This window comes from Mastigoproctus giganteus, chromosome 12 (assembly GCF_048544385.1).
Source record: "Mastigoproctus giganteus isolate SK-2022 chromosome 12, ASM4854438v1, whole genome shotgun sequence".
NCBI classification, from domain to species: domain Eukaryota; kingdom Metazoa; phylum Arthropoda; class Arachnida; order Uropygi; family Thelyphonidae; genus Mastigoproctus; species Mastigoproctus giganteus.
In genome coordinates this window covers 91,855,843-91,874,847 of record NC_143586.1, presented here as the reverse complement: position 1 = coordinate 91,874,847, position 19,005 = coordinate 91,855,843, and the positions used below count along the sequence as shown (strand labels likewise).

General features: G+C 35.2%; 1 protein-coding gene across 2 annotated transcripts in view; it reads right to left on the bottom strand.

The window, feature by feature from the left end:
• LOC150077274 (uncharacterized) overlaps nt 1–19,005 on the bottom strand; it is a 136,323-nt gene that overhangs the window by 102,797 nt on the left and 14,521 nt on the right. For both annotated transcript variants that reach the window (XM_090386430.1, XM_090386431.1), the window contains exon 2: nt 3,272–3,460. In XM_090386430.1, coding sequence (XP_090242556.1) covers nt 3,272–3,460 — 189 coding nt within the window. The remainder of the gene's footprint in view (nt 1–3,271; nt 3,461–19,005) is intronic.

Below are 19,005 nucleotides of genomic sequence, written 5' to 3'. Positions count from 1 at the left end.
CTATAGAAAACATGTCATCCAATAAATTTTCTATATTGGAAGTGCAAGTGACCAAAAAACAAGTTCTAGTTGATATCTGGAAAATTAAAATCCAAGATATTCTGATTTGCTGGCTCAATATTTTAGTATAATAGTTTTACAGTGAAACTTCTCCTAACAGACACCTCTTGTTAACAGACATCTCTCTACAACAGAGATTTTCAAATTCCCCAACTCACCTCCATTGGTTTTAACGTGTTTGCAGCTTCTGTCTAGTGGACATTCTCTGTAACTGACACAGGCAATCTGCACTGTTTCATTTAGATTAGCACTTAATTTGATCTCCCCATAACGGACAGCAGGCAAGCTCACGGTCCTTTTCTAGGAACTTTTCTTCCACGTATTGCCTCAATCGTGTGTTTATTTTCTATTTCTGATTCTCTGAATTTTATCAAGGTTTACCTCGTGGTTCTAAACCCTTTTTCAAGAATTTTAAGGCACGTGTAAAACTTCTGATGAATTCAGTGTGTGCAGGGAGGGGGAATATGGTTGGCCTTTTGTCTTTTCAGTTTCCAGTTTTGTTGAGTGTCATGTGAAGTGCACAATTGTGAACATTTAACTCTTCTCGTAAACATTAACTTTAAAAGATAAATGTCAAACTCATTAATGCGTATGATCGGCAAAAAAAATAGTTTGAAATCTTGCTGCAAAATTCAAAATCAGGAAGACGCGGCATCCTAAAGAAAAAAATGAACTGCTCAAACAATTTTGGCAACACGGAAATGATCAGGTTCAAAAATCATTCCCGAAAACTGTTGGACTTCAAATTGACAATGTTACGTATGAGTGGTTTGTCACGAACGTGACAAAAAATTCCCATTAATGGGCCTATTATTAGGGAAAAGGCTTTGGAGGTTGCAAAATCTATGGGAGTAAATGAGTTCAAAGCTTCTGTGGGATGGCTAGACAAGTTCAAAACTCGGCATAAAATTTCTTGGAAAACCGTAAGTGGTGAAGGTGGATCTGTTGATACTGGGGTTGTAACAGAGTGGACTGTCAAATTGGAAGATTTGTCGTGATTTTGAAGCAAAGGATATTTACAACTGTGACGAAACAGGGTTGTTTTTTAAAGCTCTTCCTGAAAACACAATGAGTCTAAAAAAACAAAAAGTGCCAGGGCAGAAACATTTCTAAGGAATGCTTGACTGTACTATTGTGTACAAATATGCTGGGAGACTTTGAACAACCTCTTGTTATAGGAAAACCACAAAATCCTCGTTTCAAGGGCATAAAGTTGAATCTTTTGAATGTTGATTGGAAGTCTAATAAAAAAAAGTGTGGATGACACAAGATATCATGAGCAAATGGATAAGTCACTTTAACCAAAACATGATTCATCAAAACAGAAAAATTCTTTTCATGGATAATGCTGCATCTTACTCACACATTGAATTGTCCAACATTCAAATTGTTTTTCTGCCACCAAACACATCTGCAGAGTGTCAGCCCTTGGATCAAGGGATAATAAAAAAACTTAAACTTCACTACAGAAAAAACATGTTTTAATACATCTCATTGCAAACATGAACGATGTAATATGTGCGAGTGACCTTACAAAGAAACTCAGCATCCTAGATGTGATTCAATGGATTTCCTCTTCAGTAAATGCAATTAGAAAACAAACTGTTGTGAACTGTTTTGTAAAGTCTGGCTTCTCAAATGCAAAAATTGAAATTGTGAACAGCAATGCGGAGCACCAAGAAGAACAAGAACTTCAACATCTATTGATAATGTACGATATTTCAGTTACAAGTGACCCTGGCTACAAAGATATAGACTCGAACCTAACTACAGAAGATGGTGCTCTAGATATCAACAACATTATCAATATTTTTCAAGAAGTTCCTCATGAGGATGAAGAAATGGAAGGAGATCATTCTGTCAAAGAACATATTAACGACGAACCACCAATGAAAATAGAAGCACTCATACAAATCAATCATTTAAAAAAATGTTTTTTGCTGCTGAAGAAGATACTGAAGGACTTTTGATGGTTTCTTCACTCCAAACAAATGTTGAAAACAAAATTATCAGCCAGAAGAAGGTGCAGAAGAAAATAAGTGATTACTGTATGTATTTTTCTTAAGATAAAGTCATAATATGCATAGCACAATTGTATGTATATTATTTACAAAAATATTGTGCAAAATCTGTATATATTTTAATTTAATTTTACATTAAACGTTTATTCTTTTTCTTTTTTTATTTTCTCCCTCAGACTTCTTGTTAGCAGACACTTCTCTAACAGACAGATTTTCATTCCCCATGGCTGTCTGTTAAAGGGAAGTTTCACTATATACTCAGTCATTAGACCTATAGCACATTTGTTTTCCCATTGCTTATGTTACAAACTGACTCAACATTGCACTGGTCACCCATGTCATTTTGTTGCACTGCCTTTTAAGAGTATAATCCCACCTCTCCTGTCTGTCCTGCTTGTATACAATTCACTCCCATATTTAAATTCGACATTGAATGTCTGAGTGACAAATGTAACATTCAATATCCTACAATTTCTGAAGTACTGATTGTCAAATGCAAACTCAGTGCTCCTAGCATTACTGTACATTAATTATATGTACACCTATTCTTGTTAGTTACCTTACAGCCCACATTTACTTGTTCAATGACACAATAGGGTTTGAAGTCCAACACTTTCCTTCCAGACTGCTATATGTTCCAATAGAAGCAATGCAAGAATCACTTTCAACCTTAGTCTGCATCCCCTAAGCAAGATTTTCTAACCCACCTATCACTGCCTCAATAACAAGCAAATGTTCTTGTAATATTTGCTATTTAATTATATCCTATCAATGTAAAAACTTAACAGACCACACTGAGAAAAATCCTACCCCATGAGCCTTGTATATTTGCTTCCAGGCCAAGTTGATTGAAAGGCTCAACATGTACTCACTCTTATGTCTGGGCAGAATTGCAAATACTCAAATTCAAACCTAACTTTTTCCCAACATTATCTGTACTTGTTAAGTCCTCAGATATTATTCTTAAGATCATTAGTGCCAACATTTACAATATCACCTTTTGTACCCTTAAAAGATCCTGTTCTGTCATCTAGATCATCCTTGTAGGCTGTTTCACTAGTTAAGATACAACTGAAAACTAAGTGTGAAGAATGTATTGAAATTAATTCTTGGGAAATTACACTATAAATGCTTTAAGACTTTTGCCATTTTAAATATCAGTAAAATTTGTTTAAGCAAGATTTACTCACCACAGGGACCATCCAAATTATTTCATAGCAAGACCCACAAAATCCAAATCCTCCAGTAACTGCTAGTAGAAAACCAGCTGATAAGATACTTATAACTACATTTTTAAGGGGTAGCAAGGCAATTGGGTCAAGGTAATCTAGAGCAGTTTGAATTTTTAAGGACACACCAACAACTGCTAATCCCAAGAGCTAAAAAGAAAAGCTTAGTTAGTGCACTGCATTCCAAAAGACTTGGAGAAATTAATAAACATGTAGATAATATATGAATAAAAGGTAAATATGCCAGAAAACTGCATTAAATAGTACATTTCATAAATGTACTTGATTTAACTAATATTAATGTTTAAATTTAAGTGAACAATTTAAATTACAAGCTAACAAATCTAAAATTTGTACTGTCAAGAATTTGTCACTTCAATCAAGGCACTAGTTGAATCTATAAAATGAATGACATTACAATATTTAAACTGTAATAAGTTTATTTGAACTAAATCTGGGAACCTAAAAATCAGCTATCACTTAAAATAGCCCAAGGGGCTCATGTTCAATTTTTTTTTGGATAGTGTAGCATAAGCCTCAGGCTTCCTTGCACCATGTAGCTAATAATAAACCCTTTTAGAACAGCACCTAAGTTGCTATTTATCAACTTAAATCAGTTAATATTATAAAGGTCAAATGATGTAAAGAAACTTTTGCATCAAAAAATATTCCCACAAGGTTAACTATCCAATTCTGTTTCTAATTTAGAGACCTCTGCCTTGCCACAATGGGGGAAAATTTGTGTTCAACAACCCACTGTCCATAAAAAAAAACTTTGAGATCCAATCTTATTCCCTTAGATAAGATCTTTATACTCTTAGTTATCTCACCTGTGATAAAGACTTTCCACATTCAATTTACTTAACCTGATGTTTGCATGTTTAGTTTTTTTTGTTGTCCACATTTAAGCCAGTCTTTGTGCACTTATCACTCTTCTTTGAAACTTCCAGGTTGTGCTGGAAAGTTATGTAGTTAAAAACTACATTTCCCAACATCTGTACTAACCTTTTCTAGTGTCTGGGTTCCCAACCCCCCCCCAAGGGGTTGGTGTTTTCTGGGGGGTTGGCACAGTTATTTTTAGCTGAAATTTTTATAGTAAATTTCACCATGAAGGTTTTAACACTTATTTTAATATGGCAATGGCCACACTGCAATATTCTACCAGTGATTGTAACACTAACTTTTTGATAAATCAAAGGAAGTGACTTAAGGTCCACTGCAGTGGATACTTATTAAAAGCCAACTGTCTTCATACATATTAAACATTTTATATTTTAATTATTTGCTATGGTGGGCCTTTATTTTCAAATTTCTACCATGGCAGACCTTGATTCACTCCCTAAAAATAAAATATACAAATGGTGTTATTGTTAGAATAAAATTGTTACAAATAGTAAACAAAAATATTCACTATGATATAAAATTCAATATCAAAATTCATTTTTAATTTGTCTTGGTGTGAATAAACTCAAATACAGACTGTTGAATAAAGGAGTTGCTCTCTTAACAGTTCAAGGTCACCCCATATGTTTTTGCTGATGCCACCATGTTTGCATGATGTAATTCAGTAATGTCCACGATGGGCCATCTAATACAAACTGACAAACTTAATTTGCCAATAGTCAACCACTTTTAGTTGGCACCATGATAGAAACTAGCCACTTGCTGTCAAGCACAAGTTAGCTACTGCTTGCACTTTCTAAAATCTAAAGAGCATCAGTTGGTTGTCATCAGTCCATGCTGAGTGCTAAATCTGTACCCATGAAGAAAAATATTCAGGAGACTATCTAAAATTGACTTTACCACCTTGATCAGCAATGACAGAAGCCACAATGCATTTTGTGCAATGTCTTTTGCAGTGCTGAATCTGAAACCTTCAAAACTGAAACTTCACTTATAGACAAAGCATTCAGAACATACTAAGGATTTAGAGTTCTTTCAATGCCATGAAACTGGTCTCAGACAGACTTGATCCTATAGGAAGCTTACAGCAAAAGAGCACAGCAAGCATCATATGAAGTTGCACTGGAAATTGCCAAACAAAAAACCTTACAATTGGAGAAACAGTCATCAAACCCTGCATGTTGAAGATGAATTTAAATTCTTGGGGAAGCCACCAAGACAAAGATGCAACAAATCTGTCTAACACTACTCAGGCATATTTCAGATATGTCTGTAGATGTGAAAGCAGGTTTTGAATGAAATCAAAGTTTCTCCATTGTTTTCTTTAAGTTGATGAATCAGACATAAGTTCATGTTCTCAGTTGCTTGTCTTCATGAAATATTCATTCAGATGAATTAATCTGAATCAAACTACAAAAGGTGAAGATAAATACCTTTTTGAAACTGGAGGACTATGGTAGATAAACTGTGGGGTTTGTACACATAGAGCATCAGCTATGCTAGGGTCAAAGTCAGGCTTTCAGGCAAAAGTGAAACTACTTGCTCCCAAGCAAAGGGCATTCACTACATGATTCACCAATATGCTCTTGCCAGTAAGACTCTTCCAGCTCCTCTGCAAGAGGTAGTTTATTCTCTGATCAAAATTGTGAATTACAAGTCTGGAGCCCTCAACACCTGTCTGTTTAAAGAACACTATGAAGACATGAATTCTGATCACTAGGTTCTTTTCTACACTGCTGTATACTGGTTGTCAAAAGGAAATATTGTCAATTGTGTCTTTGAGTTGTGTAAACACCAAAAGTAAATTCATCTTCACCTGGGGCTTTGATTTTTCAATGCATGTTCTACCTCATCAGGAAAGATGAGGTATGTGGTGCTGACAATTTGTGATTATCTTCCCACTGCTGGCATCATTCCCTTGCTCCTTATAATACTTCATAGTAGTCTGCTATTTGAAGCATTCCTTTTCTGCTATTCATAAACACACCATCACTATTCTTCATATTTATCTTTCTGTATTAACTGCTGATTTAAGTCTTGTTTTCCCTTAATGTTTGTTCTGTTTTTCTTGTGTTAAATCTCATGTCATTCAAGTCTTTCTAATGGCTTTGCATAACTCAGATACTCAATTTTGTCCTTTTCAGTGTTTTTTTCTTCATTGTCTTTAGTTCATGACAAGTTTAACTTTTTTCTTTGGATTTTTACCTCTAGGTTTCTTGAGAAACTTAGAGGTAAAAATCATTTTTAGAAAGTTGATATTCCTCATCAATATCTTGGTCCTAAGGTCTGCAGAAGCTCAAACTTGTTCCTAAGTTCTAGTACATACTGCTTTTTCTCCTCTGATGTTCTCAGACTTTCATTTACTTGAGTCAGTTTTTCTTACATATCAAGTGTGCATCTTGCCATTCTGACCACTTCCAACATTTATCTTGTTCAAGACAAGAATTGTTCACAATATATCTTCTGTTAGTGAGGATGAAGTAAATTTCATTAGTTAATTCATTTAGGCTCTTCCATGTCCACTTTCTGTTCACCCTTTCCTTGAAAAGGGTATTCATTACTGACATTACTTAAGATTCTGCAAAGTTTTTTCCACTTTTCACTTGTTTTATTAGGAATAACATTTTAATATTTCATAGCAAATTACAATTAAAACTAGCACTTAATTTCTAGTAATGTACTTTTGATTCTGTTAATCATTCAGAAGTTACTTCACATAATTTCCTTGTTCTAGTTCACCACAAATGAAAGCTATTTGGAAAAAATGTCTTTATATATTGATCACAATTTCTTGAAGAAAATTGCTTCATTACTAAATGGAAAACCAAGTTGGATGCTGAACACAATCTTTAAACAATTGATTTCCTTATGACATGGTATATAAGTCAGTGTTATAAGATGTACAAATTTAAGATGCAGAAATGAGTCTTCTATATCTAATGGAAAAAAATTAAGATTTTCTTCCAAGCTGTGAATGCCATTGAATGTTTCTTTGGAAGTGTTTTGCCCACTGGTGAATGGCCAAAGTAGCTGCTTGTCACCTAGGAAAAACTGCTATAAATACCATTATTGGAATCAGCCAAAGGTCACTAGGTGAAACAGTTATGAAGGATATGGAATACCTCAGTTTTTTTTCTGTAAAAAGTTATTAGTAGCAATGAAAGGAGAGGGGAATTCCAGAAGTTTATCAAACTCTGGAAGGGAGCTAAGTGATTATAATAATCAAGAGCAAAGTAGAGAAGAAATTAAAGTTAAACATAAGGCACCCAAGATGGATGGTATCTATCTAGTTATATTAAAGGAAGTAAGCAAACCTTCAGCCATAATTATGTGAGCTTCCTTGAACTCAGGGGAGGTCCCCAAGGTCTAGATGGGCAAATAAACCTAATTCACAAAGGGATCAAAGGATCCTAAGTAATTAGACATTGTAGAATAGATGTGTGGAAATTTGCCTTTAGCCAGCAGGTGGTTAATTGCTGGAACAAGCTTCCATCTGTTGTTGTGGAAGTTGATAGATTAAATAAATTTAAGGAGGAACTGGACAAACATTGAGGGAATTGTTTTATAAATTTTGTTTGACTGATGCTGCATAAGCTCATACTTTTTTTCTTGCATCACATGCCACTACTAACATGTTAATTTAACTTCTGTTCCAGGAAATTAATGGAGGCATTTGGACTATGTATATAAAATGCTTAGCATCATAATACACAGCCATTTCTGAATAAACAGAAAATTTTTAAGGTGGCATCGTTTTAGGTTATCTCATATTGTGAATACCTTCACGAGTTGCCATGATATTGCACTACTTCGAATAAGTAACGCTTCACCTAAGGAGAAGACTAGTGTTACTTATTCTCAGATAGGTACCACCACACAGACAGCACTGTTTCAGGGCTGTTTGGCCCTTCGTCAGTGAGTGGGTAGGTACCCAAGTGATGCAATGATGGCAAAAACAGTTATGAAGTATAACTCCACAATATGAGAGATGCCTGATGGTGTATGATGTATTTAGACTATATATTCACAATATGTATTCACAATGAGTATTCACAATATGAGATATAACCTAAAACGATGCCACCTTAAAAATTTTCTGTTTATTCAGAAATGGCTGTGTATTATGATGCTAAGCACTTTATATACATAGTCTAAATTTGTTCGCAGCTTGAGGCTCTAGCCCTAAATGCGCCTTAGCCTGGAGGCATTTGTTAAAGCAGCACTACAGGATCTAGACAAGATTGCAGTTTTAGTTCAGACAGCATGGGTTTGTTAAGGGAAGCCTTGTCTGACCAATTTGATTGGATACAAGGTTAAAACTGGATGCAAAAAATATTGTATATCATATACTTTGATTCCAGGAAAGCTTTTAATACTATTGCACATGGAAAACTACTAGAAGTTGCTGCTATGGATAAAGGTATGGATGAGTGGGAGAAGACAGTGATAATCAATTGACACTGCTCTTCATGGACTAATGTTTAGTGGTGCCCTCAGAGAGACATGTTGGGCCCATTGTGTTCTGTATTGATCAAGGTATATCAAGCTTAATGTCCAAGTTTGCAGACAATACAAAGGTTGGCAGGGTTGTTACTGACAATATACTACTGCAACAGGATCCAGAAAAATTGAGCAGATGGGCTAAGAGGTGGCAACTGAAGTTTAACATTACATTTGTTAAAGTACTGCATATGGGGAGCAGTAACCCCCAGAGTAATGTATTAACTGTATTGTACTAAACTCAGGTAGCAGAGAATGAAAGGCCTGGGGTAGTTGTGCAGTCAGTTATGAAGTTTTCTGAGCAGTGCAGACAGTCAGCAAGAGTAGCTCATGGTGTTTTGTCAATGATATACAGAATTTTCTAGCAGCAATAAAGGTTATTGTTCCCTTGTATAAGGCAATGGTCAGGCCAAACCTTGAGTACTATATACAGGTCTGGAGGCCTCATTTTAAGGATGTAGAGCTGTTGGAACAAGTACAGAGAAGGACAAGATTAGTGAACAGAACAAAAGGTTGCTCTTATAAAGAAAGGCTTAAGTTTTGCAAATTAGTGTCTGGAGACTAGGCACCTGCCAGGTGATCTGATTGAGGTGTATAAAGCCTTGAATGGTTTGAGCATGCTCAATGCTGATGGGATTCTTGCTCTTGCTCAGAATAATTGCCTGAGAGGGCATAAATTCAAATTGAGGAAAGACTGTTGTAGGATAGATGTGCAGAAGTTTGCCTTTAGCCAGCAGGTAGTTGATTGCTGGAACAAACTTTCATCTGTTGTTGTAGAAGTTGATAGCTCAAAAAGATTCAAGGCAGAACTTGACAAACATTTGGAGCAAGGAGATGGGTGAAATAAGTGTTTTTTGTGGCTGATGCTATGTAAGCTTGCTTTCTTGCAGTATGTGCCCTTGCTAATGAACTTGTTTTCACAAAAATCTAACAATACTGACAAACTTTATAAGATGTTTCAATGTTTATTTTATTGCAGCACTCTCTGCACATGCAATAATCACAAACAACCTTCATATATACATTCTGTAATAGCATCACACATATGTGGTCAACACTGCTTTGCAAGTAATTTACTGGGCCACATATGCAACAAGATTTGTATTTTAGGCAAAAAACGATGACAGCACTGACATTACAATATTTTAGAATTACTAAGCAAATTATTTGCTAAATAATTTTTGGCCCCTGGGGATTTCTTAAACTAGCTTGGCAGTCAATGTGTTAAAGGTAGGATGAGGTGGTTAGCTGTTGGGTAAACTGTTAATCTAACCACTGGTGATCCAGCAAACTCTAATCTGGCACCCCACAGGTACCAATGCTGCCAGATTAGTGACAGTTAACCTGTATTATAAAAACTGATTTAGGAAATGGTTTTAAATAATAACCAAAACACTTGGAAGAAACAATGTAAAGTATATTTATTTTGAACTTACCTAAATGTTTTACATGATTTCAACAATTGTAAATTTTTTTTTACACAAATAAGAGTAAAAATCTTGGGAAGGTTTGTTTTTAAAATATGTAATCTTGAATTTTCTTAGAACCATACAAGATTGTGGCAAGGTGTCATCTTTAATAGCAATATCTCCATAGAACTGGATTCAGATAGCTCATCACCATGCCATTGCAGTTTCTAGCCAGTGAAGGCCTCCACATGAGTGGGCCCACTCCCTCTCAGAGTCACTTGGTTAAAATCAGATTTCTTCATCCTGAACTAATGAAACAACTTCAGTTAAAGTAATGATAACCAGGATCATCAGCATCATTGTTTAATGCCTCTGCATCATCTTGCAGATACTCTGAAAACCTGGGAATCCCTTGAAGTTACAATCTCACCTAATTCTTCATTTAAATTTGCACATGACTTTGTTCATTCAAATTGTTGATGACCATCTTTGGCAGCACCCCAAAGTTTATGCCATGCCTTTTTCAGGTGTTCCAGGCATCTGCTAACATGTAGCTACAGAAAACTTTAGCCAATTATATAAAGTGAACACTTAATTCAAGTATTTATTGAACTTGAAGTGTGCTTTATAGAAAAATAAAAATTAAATTGATATAAAAATAGTAAGCATTCAAAATTGACTTGAATAGGGCAACATGGCTGCCAAAACTAGAAACTGCATGACATACCCTTGGTGCTGGGGAGTGACACCAATGATTGGCAGGAACATGACTCACTGTGTCATTGGGGGTGGGAGGTGCACGTCATGAGCTGTTTTATGCTATTTAATCTTTATTGCATTTTGTGATTTTAGATTTGATAATTGTCATAAGTGATACTGGATAAGTATGTTCTTGGTGGTTTTGCCTTAGTGTTGTTTGTGCATTATTCCTTGTGGTTTGGCTTTAAGCATTTGTGGAATATACTGGAAATAAGTTAAATTTTATTTGTTTTCTTTAGAAAGAAAACTTTGGAAGGTATTGATTGACCAGGTAGTGATTTTGGATTTTAGCAGAAAATCCAAAATTAGTGCCATTTAGTCATTGTGCTGCTGTTGTGTGCTGTTATTCAGTGTTCATAGTTTGAAAAAGTATGGATATGACTAATTGAATGGTGTATTGATAGCTTCAGGATACAAGAATTTTCAGTGTGGATGTTTGATGAAGTGTGCCCAGCAGCATGCAAGGACTGGTGACAGTTATTTTTGTTTAAGTTGTTTGACTATTTTTCCTCAGTAATTGTACAAGTTGTTAGTATCATGTTCTCTATAGTAACAGGGATATTGGGCTGCTGCCACCAAACCCACTGCTAAAAAAACCATGTAATTTCTATTGATGTGCATAAATTATTCTCATTGTTAATTCTTGAGAAATTTGAGTAATGTATAAAAGTTCACAGCAGCCCCCAACAAAAAATTCATTTGTTCATGTGCATAAACAATTCTCCCCATGGGCTCACATCTGGTGAGTATGGGCTTGGCACACCCAGGGTCCTGAGCTGGATATCATCATTCTTTCTTGGTGATTCCTTTCTACTTCTGACATGTGTGCACATGTAACTTGGGAATTTTTGGCTGGTGCAGCATATGCTGCACCATATGGCTAATAACAATGCTTGTGAAACAGTCTAGTAATGTACAAAAGCAGGGGTTGGGGCAGCAGCCCCCCACCAAAAATAGTGTCATTTCTGTTGATATGCATGAGCAATTCATTGTTAATGCTTGACAGTCAAGTATCACATTGGGTCACGTGACAGTTGCTTTATCAAGTGAATGGTAGCCCCCCAAAACTCTTGATTTGTTGTTACTTGTTTAAATTTAATTGTTGTTTCTTTTTCTTCATTTCAACTCCAAGCTATACTTGAGTATATGGTACACCTCTAGGTTATATGCAAGGAAGACTGGCAATTGACAGATGAAGGCAATTCACACTCACTGCTTTCCCCTTCTCACCTCCATGTTATAGGTGGATGTAATGTGACACCCATGTCATTGTAGCAGTAAATGACAAATTTTTAGTTGTCCTGTGTGCTTGTTTAGTTATTGTGCTGCATCATGCCAGTATTTGTTTTGCTGCTGCTGTGTGTTGCCATCACATTCTTAATCTTTGTTTATTGTAGGTTTGTGTTTTGTATTTAATCCTTGTTCAGTAGAGCAAGTGGAGCAAGTGGTTACAAAAAATGTTATGGTCTGCAAAAGGGCCAATGTAAGGCTGTGATTGATAGCGTACAAGTGCAAATTTGATTGCTTCTGATTACAAGTTTTCAGCATTAATGTTCAATGAAATTGGCTGAGTGAAAGGACATTAGATGGATTTGAGTGTGATGTAGAAACAAAGGGGGCCAATCCTTATCAAGTTAAAAGATCTATACAAAAGGGACTGTGGTTTTCTGAAAGTAGATTGAGAATGATTGTGGTATTTCTCACCTATTTTTAGGTTAAGATACCATGTGAATGTTATATATGAGATGCACATTAATCAAACCACAGTGAGCAACTGGGGAGTTAGTAGAGATGTGTAGATCTAAGTTTGAAATAAGTGGGTGCTATTGTTGAAATTGATAAGCTTGGAAAAAGTATAATAGAGTTAAGAGTGAATGCATATTGGGTGTTTGAATGAGGCACACTTTTTCAGGGTCGTTGAAAAAGTGAGTAAAGTCCTAGACGTTGTTAATACTTCCATTTTGCCTAGTACTACTATAGTATTGGACTGAAGGCCATCTTACAATTGCCTAAGGGGATAAAGGCTCTGGCAGCAAAGACCAAATGGCTTTGCTGCCAAAGTTAGAGAATCAGTCCATATGCAGGACTGACAAGGAGTTTATTTCAGTATTTTCCCATGTCACTGACCTGTTGTCAGTTGTTAGTGTTAAATTGTTTTGCAGAAGCAGGGATCTAAGGGTGGCAGCCCCCCAAAAAAGAAAGTTTTTGTACATGAGCAATTCTCATTGGTAATGCATGTGGAATCAAGTAGTGATGCATTGTCACAAAAGCTAGGTTTGGGGGTGATAGCCCCCAAGATTTTTAAAAAACATTTAGGCATTGTGCATTTACAAAGGCAATTTCATTGTTAACACATGCAATTGTAATGTATGGGGAAGCAGAATCACTGGTCAGTTACACATGGTATGGATTTTTGCTACTGTTTTTAAAAAATGCCATTTTGCTATTTTATTTCAGCTCCAACATTAATCCCCAAATAACATGCATTTTTGTTAATTGATTTTAAAAAATGGTTTTGCCATTCCTTTTTCTTCATTTTCAGCTCCAACACTGGTTATGTCACAAAAGTTGAAGGGGGGAACATGAGTGAGTGGAGTGAACCTCTTACTCACTGCTTTCCCCCTCTTCTCCTTGCCACCATTTTGTAAGGGTAGCAATAAACTGGAGTATTACCCAACTGACAATGTTGTTGGGTCATGTGATAGTTGCTTTATCAAGTGAAAATTCATTGAACAGGGCAATATGGCTGCCAAACCAGAAATGCATGACATACATAGCTTTGGTACAGCCACCAAGGGGACATGAGCCACATCCCACATGATAGAAGTTCCTAGAGGATGTCACATGATGTAGCAAAGGTAGGTGGGAGCTGAAATGAAAAAGAAATGGTAAAATGGCAATCCTATTAATAAGCTAGATGCTGATGGTATCCTTCCACTTGCTCAGACAACACAAGGTAGCATAAATGTAGTTTGAATTAGACAAATTAGAGGAGATGGGTGGCAATGTCGGAAGTTGTGGCAGATAGCCTGCTTCCTGCATCATTTGCAAAGAAATTTATAACAGGAACACCAGGGCAGTTGCTGGCATTCAGATTATATATGCACAAAGGTGCCTGATCAAGGTAATCAACATCCTTAGTTTTACAAACTAAGGAAAAAGCAGATTTAACTAGAATAAAAAATAAAATTAGAATAAACTAGATTGATTATACTCTTTTGTACTTAACACACATTACTAAAATGGGCTAAAATCTATTTGGATACTTGTCTCTACACAGTGGACATAAGTGATTGTACAGTCAAGTTCTGTGATTGGGCAATCATGAATGCACTGTTGATTGGTTGCATCATTGAGGAGAGGGCACTTAACTTAGGTGGGGCATTTATCCCCATCCCAATGTTTTAAAATCTGAAAACAGTTCCTGATTTTAAAACAGCAGCTAGTAGGGAGATAAACACCCTAGGCATGCCAACCTAGGAAGACAGGGGTGGGGAAAACAGTAAGTGGCACCTGCCAATCACTGCCTTCTTCCTGATTTTTAGTCAAAGTATGGAGAGGTAACCAAGATTGAATTTTCCCTAAAATGTTACCAGCTATTAGGTAAATAAAAAGCTTATCTAAAATGTATTTTCATCCATAAATTAACAAGCTGTATATATTCTGATAAGACTGTTGTAAACTATTGGAACATTGTTCCAATTTTTTGCAAACTTTTTCATTTATTACAAAGTTAAATAACAATCCACTCTTTTGGTGGGCACAACCCACACTAGTCTGTGGCACTACCAATAAGACTTGACACAAAAGCACCTTTTAGGCTTGTGGCATTGTTTGGTAACAAATTTTGAAACAAAGATCAGAATAGGTGCTGAACTTTCAATAAGCTTGTTTTAATGTGTCAAGACAGCAGTAGAATAGCATATGGGCTGAAGCATGCATTCATAGTATTGTCATCCCATGATTTCAGATTTCACTAATCATTTATGATTAGGTAAATAAAAAGCAACATGGAGTTATATTTGGTGCCAAGAGGATGTGACATTAAAATCCTTTCTAAGAGATGGAAAGAATTTGCACATGGGTTATTCTGTAAATTTTGTAATTGGTGCACCCACAAGTGAGATAAAGGGGCAAAAGCCCCAAGATCTATTTTTATAATTGTTCTAGCATCTTTACATTTGTAAAAGATGCAAGCTTTTACAAGTATCAACAAGCCAATCAGATTAAAAAATTGAATTCCCTGGAATAATGCTTTTGTCCCCCTTAAAAAAATATATTGGACTTCTGGTTACATGCAATACCATATATAGTCATGTTATAATACATTGTGGCATTACTTCTACAATATTTCCTGAGGTGACCCAAAGTTTGGGTTCCAATTTAGGTTTCAAAATTGTGAAGACCCTATCCCTCAGGTTTTGAAAAAATATAGTTACCATTGTTTACATCCAAACCCTTTATTTTTGTAAATTTAGTGATGCCCAAAACCCATAATTTCTGGGTGCACTACTGCCAGGGTTGCCAGACATCCTTTATATTAGCCAAACTGTCCTTGTCCTTTATTGAAAGGAGAAAGGATGCAATTTTTCCTTTGTTTTCAATGCCTGTGCCCCCTAATGGAAGTTTTCCACACAGGCTTCAGATCCCACATGCAGAGCCCCTGCAAACCAACAAAATTAATTTCATTTCAAAGCTTTAACAGGGGAAATGTTAAAACCCCTCAAATTTAAAATCTGCTACTGAGAAATGAATCGGAGAATCTTAACCTATTCTAGCCTCTCTGGCTCAGATGTAGTTTTACAAACACCATGCACTTAACTTCATACTTAGATAATTTTTTTTGACAAAGCATAAAAACTTGGACCTGTGGCCATGATCTAATTTTTAGAAATAGTGAAACTTTTAGATAATAAAACTACAGGTATCATAAAAATCACTTATAATAGAGTTCAATGGCTTTGTTTAAACTGTTTTTCCTATACCTTTACAAAGAAAAATTTCATTTACAGTTATAGGCACCTATATATTCCATGTTATATATAAAGTTTATAAGTTTATTTTTAGCCACCAAAAAAGACTTTCTTATGGGAGCAAGAATACAAATGGCTATCTTCAACAAACAATCCTCATGAGGCAAGATATCTCCTATGCAGAAATCTCTTTAAAGTTGGTTATATGGGCATCTTAGCAGTTACTCAGCATAAAGACTCAAGCTCTTAAATCAGCAAATTCTTGAAATTTTTGTAGGTTTCTTGTGAAAAAAATACAAGGATTTAGTTACTGCAGCTGAAATAACTCTTATTTCTCATTCAATTAACCATCACCATTCTTAAAACTCAGATTGTAGCATGAAATTGAACTTTACAAGGATTCAAAAATTACACCAAAAATATCAATTTATTATTATTAGCCATATGGTACAAGGAAGCCTGAGGCTTATGCTGCACCAGCCAAAAAAAAATTCCGAGTTACCCCCTGAGTGAGAGTGAGAAGTATAAAGGAATCACCAAGAAAGAGAAGAATGATGATATCCAGCTCAGGACCCTGGGTTTGCCAAGCCCATACTCACCAGATGTGAGCCCCCGGGGTTTGGAAATCTGCAGCCATTGTTTGTAATGTTTTAGGTAATCAAGCATTGCTAATTGTTTTGAATGATTTAAAACATGATCCACCATTATTTTTTTGTTTACAGATTGATGCATCTAATAGAAAGAATTAAGTGTTTCATTTGTCAATTCAGTACTTGTTTTTGAAAATTCTGAGGAAAGAGTGCAGTGGAACTAGCATTAGCATAGGCATACAACACAAGAAAGCAAGCTTATGCAGCATCACCACCCAAAAAATCAGCTCCCATTTCACCCCTCCATTCATTCCAAATACCTGTCCAGCTTGCCCTTAAATTTATTTAGGCTATCAACTTCCACAACAAAAGATGGAAGGTTCCACCAATCAACTACCCACTGGCTAAAGGCAAACTTCCACACATCTATCCTACAACTTTCCTTCCTCAATTTGAGGCTATGCCCTCAGGTGATTATTCCAAGCAAGAGAAAATCTCATCAGCACTAAGCATGCTCAAACCATTCAAGGCCTTATCAGATCACTTTGCAGGTTCATAGTCTCAAGACACTTTAATCTGGAAAACTTAAGCCTTTATAAAAGCAACCCTTTGTTCCATTCACTAATCTTGTTGCCCTTCTCTGTACTTGTTCCAACAGCTCTACATCCTTCTTAAAATGAAGCATCCAGACCTGAACATAGTACTCCAGGTGTGACCTGACCATTGCCTTATACAAGGGGATAATCACCTTATTCCTCCTAAAAAAATTCTAGTATATCATTGACAAGGCCATGAGCTACTCTTGCAGACCATCTGCACTGCTCAGAAAACTTCACATTTGTTTCATATGTTTGAGTGCCTAAAAAATTCAAAGTAATTTAGGATTGGCAAAGGATATCTAGTTTCAGTGCAGACAATGCAAATTGTAATTTTCAGAATAAATCCTTATTAGAAAATACTAAGAAATTAAATGAAGAGTTAAAAGCAAACTGCCATGCTCACATTATTCATAATTTAGTTAAATATGCTTTCAGTAATTTGGATTTGATATAGAAAATATTGTCTTAAAATATATAGTCATTTTTCTGTTTTAGCTAAAAGGAATAATCTTAAAGAATTAAGAGTTTGGCAAAACAGTTCAAGTAAATTAAGGCCAGTACCAACTAGATGGCTTTCTTTACAACCATGTATAGAAAGAATTTTGCTTTCATGGAAGGCTTTGAGCCTTTATTTTGTAAGCAAACCAAAATACTGTTCCAAACAGCTTTTTAAAATCCTTCAAATTAATGAAAATTCAGAGGTCCCTGTGATTATAGAATATTTTCTTTTCTCAATGTATGCAATCAAAATAATTTGCAAAGTAATAAAGGAGCTAGAAAAGAAACTTGTGCCAGTGATATTTTTTATATAATGAATGATCTAAAAAATTCACTGAAGAATCTTGATCAAAAATTTTGGGTATCAAGTTCATCAGCATTTTCAGAAATTAGACCTTGTAATTTAAAAGCTCAGTAATAAGTGATTCCAAAGCATTTTATAATGCTATATTGAAATATTTAATTTTAATGAAAATAACCCTTATACCTCATTTGTTGAAGTAACAGAATATTTTAAATTAATAGAAAAACTAAAGTTGGATATGAATGACTTATTTGATGAGGTTTCAGTACTGAAAACAAATTATGAAACTGTCAACATCTGAAAAATAACTTGTTAGAGTACTTTGGCAAATTCAGGAAGGATTTTTAGTGTAATGAACTCAAAGGGATGGATGGGCAAAATAGATGTTCAGTTTCACTCAAAAATCGAACTAATTATTATTAGCCATGTGGTGCAAGGAAGCCTGAGGCTTATGCTGCACTATCCAAAAAAAAAAATTCAGAGAAAGAAACAAAAGGAATCACCAAGAAAGAATGATATCCAGCTCAGAACCCTGGGTGTGCCAAGCCCATACTTACCAGATGGGAGTCCCTGGGATTATGATCTACTTCAATTTTAAAGTAGATTATTTAAATTTTCAGAAAAATTTAAAATGATTCCAAAATTAAGGTTTCTCAAAGTAGAACAAAATGTTCTATGTGAATGATTTCTAGCTATTAAACCAGTTTTTGCTTTTTTTACCTACCTAAAATTACATGAGCTTTATGTCAATTAATGCACTAAACTTGCATTAAAATATTTGGATCAATTCATGCTTTTTATATCATCCATATTGTTCATTATCCTTTTATATCAATCCCTATTCTTCCCCTTAGAAAGCCATGGTTTACCATTAAATATTTTAAATTCAAAATTAAACTAAAAAATTTGCAAATAGTATTTATAGTCAATATGAAAACTAATTTTTCAACCAAAATATAAAAAAATGTTTAATTATTAAGTAAAAATCATTCAATTTTCCTTTTTTGGGGTGGGAGGAGTAAGAGTTGGAGTGGTAGCATTATTTTTGAGTGTCCTTTATTAATCCAGTAATAAAAATCTGGCAACCCTAACTACTGCAATTTTCCAACCAAAATGGCTATGCCATGTCTGTTCACAAGTTTCATAAAATTTCTGGCAGT